The 7,969-nt window shown below is 57.7% G+C and overlaps 1 protein-coding gene across 3 annotated transcripts in view; it reads right to left on the bottom strand.

The window, feature by feature from the left end:
• TRPV1 (transient receptor potential cation channel subfamily V member 1) overlaps positions 1-7,969 on the bottom strand; it is a 26,851-nt gene that overhangs the window by 14,022 nt on the left and 4,860 nt on the right. The window contains exons 1-7 of one of the 3 annotated variants that reach the window (XM_032270064.1): positions 7,345-7,967; positions 6,162-6,328; positions 5,937-6,089; positions 5,285-5,425; positions 4,845-5,143; positions 3,296-3,475; positions 1,482-1,640 (exon numbers count right to left, since the gene is read on the bottom strand). In XM_032270064.1, the coding sequence (XP_032125955.1) occupies positions 1,482-1,640; positions 3,296-3,475; positions 4,845-5,143; positions 5,285-5,425; positions 5,937-6,089; positions 6,162-6,328; positions 7,345-7,628 (1,383 nt within the window). In that variant the 5' untranslated portion in view covers positions 7,629-7,967. Of the gene's footprint in view, positions 1-1,481; positions 1,641-3,295; positions 3,476-4,844; positions 5,144-5,284; positions 5,426-5,936; positions 6,329-7,344; positions 7,968-7,969 lie in introns of those variants that run through there. The other 2 variants (XM_032270062.1, XM_032270063.1) reach the window with 2 other exon arrangements.

The following is a 7,969-nucleotide window of genomic DNA, read 5'->3' as shown; positions in this document are numbered from 1 at the left end:
CCTCCGCCTCCTGGGTTCAGGCAATTCTCCTGCCTCAGCCTCCTGAGTAGCTGGGATTACAGGCACGCGCCACCATGCCCAGCTGATTTTTTGTATTTTTAGTAGAGACAGGGTTTCACCATGTTGACCAGGATGGTCTCGATCTCTTGACCTCGTGATCCACCCGCCTCGGCCTCCCAAAGTGCTGCGATTACAGGCGTGAGCCACCGCGCCTGGTCATGAAGTTGAGTTTCTAAAGTAAATTTGCTGCTGGGCATGGCGGCTCACACCTGTAATCCCAGCGCTTTGGGAAATTGAGGCAGGTGGATCATCTGAGGCCAGGAGTTCAAGACCAGCCTGGCCAACATGGTGAAACCCTGTCTCTACTAAAAATACAAAAATTAGCTGGGTGTGGTGGCAGGTGCCTATAATCCCAGCCACTCGGGAGGCTGAGGCCCGAGAATCACTTGAACCCGGGAAGCAGGGGTTATAGTGAGCCGAGATCACACCACTGAACTCCAGCCTAGGGGACAGAGCGAGACTCTGTTTCAAAAAAAAATTTTTTTTTAAATAAAGTAAATTTGCAAAGTGCCCTGGGTACGGCATGTGAAGGACTCAGTCCAGAAGTTCCGTGAATTCTTGGCTCTTGGCAGGGGCAAAAGTCTGGTCTTAGGCTGATTTGATGGATGGCCCAGGGCCTAGCACAGAAGTGCTCAAAAGTCTAAATCCAGGGAATGAATAATGAGCAAGTGAGTGAATAAAAGAGGGCAGGTAAGCAGGATGATGGTGGGCCCTGGGTTTATACCAGCCACATCCCTGCAGACCCCAGGCCAGGGGTGAGCCGTGTCCCAAGCCCGAATTCCTGCCCAGATTCCTGCATGCCTTCTCTTTTTTTCTTTTCTTTTTGAGATGGAGTTTCACTCTTGTTGCCCAGACTCTGGAGTGTCACAGTGAAATCTCAGCTCACCACAACCTCTGCCTCCCGGTTCAAGCCATTCTCCTGCCTCAGCCTCCTGAGTAGCTGGGATGACAGGCATGAGCCACCACGCCTGGCTAATTTTTGTATTTTTAGTAAAGATAGGGTTTCTCCATGTTGGCCAGGCTGGTCTCGAACTCCCGACCTCAGGTGATCCCCCTGCCTCAGCCTCCCAATGTGCTGGGATTACAGGTGTGAGCCACCACACCTGGCCCCTGGGTGCTTTCTAATCAAGCACACCTCTTCTGTAATCAGGGACCTGAGTGACCACACACTCAGCCCCCAGAACCTCAAGTTAAAGGAGAGGGACTGAGAACAGGGAAGGGGCAGGTCCCCAGTGCGGCCTGAGGCAGGGAAATGGGCACAGGGAGACATGGCTCTCCAGCTGATCCCTCCACCGCTCCAGCAAGCTGGGAAGGAACCCAGGGCAGCGCCTGGGCCTGGGGTCGGTGAGGTTTCCCGGAACATCCACGCCCCTTCCCCACCACCCAAAGCCCTGCCCACAAGGCTGAGCCTCTGGCCGCACCAAGCCAGCCACCGGCCTGTAGTAGGCGGCCATGGTGAAGACGATCATGTACAGGCAGTAGATGAAGAAGTTGAAGTAGAAGATGCGCTTGACGAATCTGTCCCACTTGTCCTGCAGGAGTCGGTTCAGCGGCTCCACCAAGAGCATGTCATGGCGATTCTAGAGGGAGCAGAGAGAAGTGAGGTTCCCTCCTGCAGCAGGAGCGGCCTGGCACGCCCACGCCAGCCTGTGGTGCTCCCCACAGCCACGTCGCTCGCGCAGTCCAGGCAGGACAGACCTCGGCCCACGGGGCAGCGGAGGCTCACCGGAGGTCTGAGCCAGCAGCAGCCAGAGCCCGGGGCTGCAGCTCACGGAGGGACCCGGCCTCTTGGCCTCAGTGTCCCCAAAGGCACAGGGAATGGGGTGAAAGTGACAAGCTCTAAGTGCTCCCTGAATGGCCCACAGCACTGCCCAGCAGCCTGCGCCCACGTGTCTAGTAACTCACTCCAGAGAGCCCTCTGTAGTGGGAAGTAGTTGGCTCAGGCAGAGCCTGGCATGGGGGCTGAGGGCAGGCAGGAAAGAGCCTTTGGGTCCTCACTTCTCACATTTCCAGCCTGGGTCAGGCAGGGTGGCAGGGAACTAGGAGGCCCTCCTGCAGGGGGAGGGCACAATGCCAGACGCCATCATTACAAATATGCTTCGGGGCAAATGTCTCATACCCAGAGATTTTGATAAAGTTCAAACTGGCCTGGCACAGTGGCCCACACCTGTAATCCCAGCACTTTGGGAGGCCGAAGCCAGGGGTATCACCTGAGATCCATAGTTCGAGACCAGCCGGGTCAACATGGAGAAACCCCATCTCTACAAAAATATAAAAATTAGCCAGGCATGGTGGTGGGTGCCTGTAATCCCAGCTACTCAGGAGACTGAGGTGGGAGAATTGCTTGAACCCAGGAGGCAGAGGTTGCAATGAGCCAAGATCACGCCATTGCACTCCAGTGTGGGCGACAGAGTGAGACTCCATCTCAAAAAACAAGATAAAATAATAATAATAAAATAAGTTCGGCCGGGCGCAGTGGCTCATATCTGTCATCCCAGCACTTTGGGAGGTCAAGGTGGACAGATCACCTGAGGTCAGGAGTTCGAGACCAGCCTGACCAACATGGTGAAACCCCATCTCTACTAAAAAAACAAAATTAGCCTGGCATGGTGACGGGCATCTGTAATCCCAGCTACTTGGGAGGCTGAGGCAGGAGAATCACTTGAACCCAGGAGGCGGAGGTTGCAGTGAGCCAAGACGGCGTCAATACACTCCAGCCTGGGTGACGAGAGCAAAGCCTTGTCTCAAAAAAAAAAAAAAAAAAAAAAAAAACACGCCCACTGAGTTTCCCTAAGCAGAACAAGAAAAAAAAAAAAGACATATATTCTGTATAGCCTGATCCCATTTATGTGAACAAAATGAAACTACACATTCTGACGTAGTATCAGATGTGGGTCCATTTTGTGTGGTACCTCCGCAGCATTTCCATTTTGACGGGATGAGCATCGTGTGTGCTTGCTCTGCTTAGGGAAACTCAGTGGGCGTGAATGGGGACCCAAGGCTGCAGGGCCTGGGCCTGGGCCTGGGCAGTAGTTTTCACTAGTGAGATGCCAGCTGGAGCTGGAGCAGGGGCTGGGGCTGGGGCTGGGACTGGGACGGGATGCAGCTGGGATTGGGCTGGGACAGGGCTGGAATTGGACTGGGACGGGGCTGGGATGGGGCTGGGACGGGGCTGGGACGGGGCTGGAATTGGGCAGAGGCCAAGAGGCCCTCCCTGGCTTGCCCGGCCACTCACAGGGGTCTCGCTGCTGCTGTAGGCGATCACCTCCAGCACCGAGTTCTTCTCACACGTGTCGATGCAGGACAGGTCGTAGAGTGAGGAGTGCACAGGCCCGTAGGCCCACTCGGTGAACTTCCTGGACAGGTGCCTGCACTCGGGCTCCTGGATCTCCCTCTGGAGAATATAGGCCAAGACCTGCGCCCAGGGATCAGGAGCCCGTCAGAGGCCAGCCGGGGCCCAGCCCTAGACAGCACCCCAACAACCGCTCTGCTTCCCAGCCCAAGCGCCAGGTGAGTCCCCCCTCCCTTCCTGACCACCATTAAGATCAACCAGCAGGCTGGGCGCGGTGGCTCACGCCTGTAATCCCAGCACTTTGGGAGGCCGAGGCGGGTGGATCACGAGGTCAAGAGATCGAGACCATCCTGATCAACACGGTGAAACCCCGTCTCTACTAAAATTACAAAAAATTAGCTGGGCATGGTGGCACGTGCCTGTAATCCCAGCTACTCAGGAGGCTGAGGCAGGAGAATTGCCTGAACCCAGGAGGCGGAGGTTGCGGTGAGCCGAGATCGCGCCATTGCACTCCAGCCTGGGTGACATGAGTGAAACTCCGTCTCAAAAAAATAAATAAATAAATAAAAATAAAAATAAAAAATCAACCAGCCGCTGACTCAGATGCTACCTGCACTACAGCAGGCTTGGTGTCGCCCCACCACAAGCCTCAGCTCTACCATCTTACCATGAAGGACATGGTGGTTCATTCTCAAAAACCTCAAGCCAGAAAGAAATAAAGAGAATGCAAGAAATGAGAGCCAGACGGAGTGGCTTCTGCCTGTAATCCCAGCTACTTGGGAGGCTGAGGTGGGAGGATCAGTTGAGGCCAGAAGCTGGAGATCAGCGTTGTCACCTAAAGCAGTTCCTGCCTGTCGTGGAAAAACACCAACAGCTTTTTCTTTTTTCTTTTTCTTTTTTTTTTTTTTTTTTTTAAACAGAGTCTTGCTCTGTCACTCAGACTGGAGTGCAGCGGTGCAACCTCAGCTCACTGCAACCTCCGGCTCTTGGGTTCAAGCAAATCTCCTGCCTCAGCCTCCTGAGTAGCTGGTATTACAGGCATCCGCCACCACACCTGGCTAATTTTTGTATTTTTAGTAGAGACGGGGTTTCACTAGGTTGGTCAGGCTGGTCTCGAACTCCTGACCTCAGGTGATCCGCCCGCCTTGGCCTCCCGGAGTGCTGGGATTACACGCGTGAGTCACGGCGCCCACCACGACAGCTTTTGCTCTGTCCCACCCTGGGCTGTCCCACCTCCATCGCTCATCACCCCGCCCCACCGTGTCTTGTTGCTGATACTCAGAGCTGGAAATCCAAAATGGTCACATCAGCCATGCAGGGTTCTGCCAGAGGCTCCCAATTTCTCAGACGTATTCTAACAGCCCTGCAGGCTGGTGTGACAGAATCAGAGTCCCGCACACGCAGAGAGTGATGCCGGCCTCCGCATCAAGCCCACAGTCCCTCCCACGCCACCGTCCCCTCATCGCCGCAGCCTGGGCCGGACCCCTCCTACCCCGATCTTGCCGGTCCCAGCGGCCAGAGCCAGCGGTGTCATCCCCTTCTTGTTGGTGAGCTCCTCCAGCTTCAGCGTGGGGTGCAGCCGGGCCCCCAGGATGAGAAGCTCGTTGTACATGCTCGTCACAAACTTGGTGTTGTCGGCCGTGTTGTCAGCCACCTCCACCAGGGCGTGCAGCACCGTGTTGCCCACTGAGTCCCGGGCGCTGATGTCGGCTGGCTGCCAGGAGTTCTGCAGCAGGAACTTCACGATGCCCAGCTGGTTGGTGCAGGCGGCCAGGGACAGGGGAAGCTCACCTGCACGAACGCAGGCCCAGGTGGGCCTCAGGAGGGAGATCCAGCTGTCCCTGAGCCACCCGCCAGGACTCCCTCTGTCTCTGCCCAAACCTCCCCCTAGCAAAAGCCACAAAGGCAGGGTCGGCCACAGAGCTTCCCTACCAAAGTAGAATCCCGGCCGCCCTTCGGTTTTCTTGAAGAAGTCCCCGTTGGCTGCAGCCTGGACGTCTGCCCCGTTCTCCACCAGGAGGGTCACCAGTGCCATGTTCCGCCTCTCAATGGCAATGTGCAGTGCTGTCTGCCCTGCGGAGGACGCGCACGGTGGGCTTGTGATCGCAGTCCGCGGGGCTGCCTGGGCAGGGGCTGGGAAGGGCTCTGGGCGGGCAGCAGCTGCTGCCGGAGAATCTGGGAAGACAGTGCCTGGAGGACCCCCCACTGCAGGAGGCCAGGCCAGGATCCCCCAAGGGGCCCAGCGAGGCCCTGAGGCAGGAGACCCCTGGGAACACGAGATACCAGTTGGAAGCCAGAGGACTCAATGCCCCCCGGGCAAGGAACAGTCACAGAGAGAAAGGCCGGAGGCTCTGACTTCCAGGGACTGGGACCGTCCAGTCAGCGGGGGAGGCAGGGACTTCCCAGGGCCAAGGGAGGAGACATCAGATGGGGGAGGCAGGGACCCCCTAGGAGTCAGAGCCACCAACACTGTGGCTGGGACAGGGAGTAAGGAACGCAGGGGAGCCAGCAGGCCCAGGTCCAGCCGTGCCCTCCTGGCTCCCTGTGTGCCGGACGAGCTGTGCCCAGCCCGCTGCCTCCTCACCCCTGTAGTAGCTGTCGGTGTAGCTGGCGTTGACGAACTCCTTCAGGCTGTCCGTCTGCCTCGCGACCTCCAGGAGCAGGGGGATGGTGTCATTCTGCCCGCTGTGAAGGTTAAGCATGGCCTTCAGCAGACAGGTCTTCCCCGTCTCCGGGTCTGAAAGACAGACAGAGGGCGGGTCAGGCCGGCCGGGGCTGGGGCCCCCCCTGGAGCCCACGCCGGGGCCACCTTTGAACTCGCTGTCCGTGAGGTGCTTCCTGCTTGTCTGCAGGAACAGCAGCAGGCTCTCCAGCTCCTGGCAGTTGTTCTGAGCCACGGCTTCGAAGATACTCCTGCGATCATAGAGCCTGAGGATCTTCTCAGTGCCGGCGGTGACAGAGTCCTGGGACAGCTGCCTGCAGGCCACAAAACGCCCCTGTCTCATACCCTGGTCTCTGCTCGGCCCTCAGGCCTTCAGAGCTTGTCAAGGACACACAGGTAACCCCAAGGCAAACTAAAAGGGGGAAAAATGACATAAAAGCTACCCCTCTGCCTGGGCGCACTGGCTCACACCTGTAATCCCAGCGCTTTGGGAGGTTGAGGTGGGCGGATCACGAGGTCAGGAGTTCGAGACCAGCCTGGCCAACATGGTGAAACCTCGACTCTCCTAAAAATGCAAAAATTAGCCGGGCATGGCGGTGCAGGCCTGTAATCCCAGCTACTTGGGAGACTGAGGCAGGAGAATCACTTGAAACCGGGAGGCAGAGGTTGCAGTGAGCCAAGACCGTGCCATTGCACTCCAGCCTGAGCAACAGAGCATGACTCCGTCTCAAAAAATAAAAATAAAATAAAAAATAAAAGCTACCCCTCCGTCTCAGTGACTTCCAGAAAACCAATATACTGTAACAGGGACAGCGGGGCGCGTGTGTCCCCATTCTGCCCCTACCCTGTCTATAGACACCATCTAGAAAGTCATCCTGCTACTTCCAGACCACTGGCTTCTCCACCTGCTCGGGTGCTCAGGAGGCAGGAGCCTGGTGGGGACAGGGGGAGCTGGCGGCAGGGGTACAGACAGCCCCTGCTGAGGGAAAAGGTGGTCTCACGCTCCCCGGAAGTCAGCCAGCCTATGGCCTCCCTGCCGTGCCTTGGAGCTCACTGGAGCTGTTCTGTACTCTTTAAACAGCTTTTAGACTTCAAGTCCAAGTGTTTGTGGCTGGTAGGGATTGCAGCCGTGGACACCTAGACCCAGCACACCAGCCCCGTGACTGTGCATCCCATGAGGTCCCAGGAGGAAGGACGCTGGACCAGACCACCTCTAAGGCTCTCCAGCCCCCTGGCTTTGTGACATTTAGCCCAGAAGCCAGACCACCCTGTGGCATCTCTATGGCCAGTGGGGCTCCTGACAGGGAGGGGTCTCCAGACGCAGACTTACCTAGCACAGGTGGGGCCGTCCCCAGGCCTCTGGATGGTGATGACAGGGCTGACTGTGATGGTGGGGCAGGAGGCCAGCTCACCTTCCTCATGGGGGCAACCCGCCGGGAAAGCCTCCTCCGAATCGCCCTTCCCAAAGAGCCAGGCACGGCTCCTGGTCGTGGAGAGGTGGGGCTTGGTTGGAGGTGGCCCGGGGTGGGGGTCTCCATCCGGGGGATCTGGGCAGGCGTCCTGCTGGAGTGGGGCTGCAGCCGCCCCTGAGTCTGTGCTGCTCTGTTTCTTCATCCTTGCGGAATCCTCTGCGGCCCAGTGTACAGCCTGCAGGCAGCCAGCACGCCAGGGTTGGTCCCAGCTTGAGGACTACTTGTCCTTAGACCCCACCTGCCCTCCTTGCCGAGGGTCCTGTGAAGCAGGGTCCACCGAAACTCCAACTGGCTGCTGCCACCAGCCCCCTAGAACTGAAGTGTTGTCAGAACTGAACCTGTCACCCCAGAGGCCCCAGAGGTGAGCAGGCTAACAGTGCCCAGGCAAGTCCTGTGGCCACGGACATCGACCATGGAGTAGGGACAGGCCCCAGCTCGGAGCCGTCTGTGGTTCTGGGTTAGACCCATCCATCCTCCTCTCAG

This window comes from Sapajus apella, unplaced genomic scaffold (assembly GCF_009761245.1).
Source record: "Sapajus apella isolate SASKATOON/1434 unplaced genomic scaffold, GSC_monkey_1.0 scaffold202, whole genome shotgun sequence".
Classification (NCBI taxonomy): Eukaryota; Metazoa; Chordata; class Mammalia; order Primates; family Cebidae; genus Sapajus; species Sapajus apella.
Note: the sequence above shows the minus strand (reverse complement) of the source record. Positions and strands in the feature narration are given on the sequence as shown.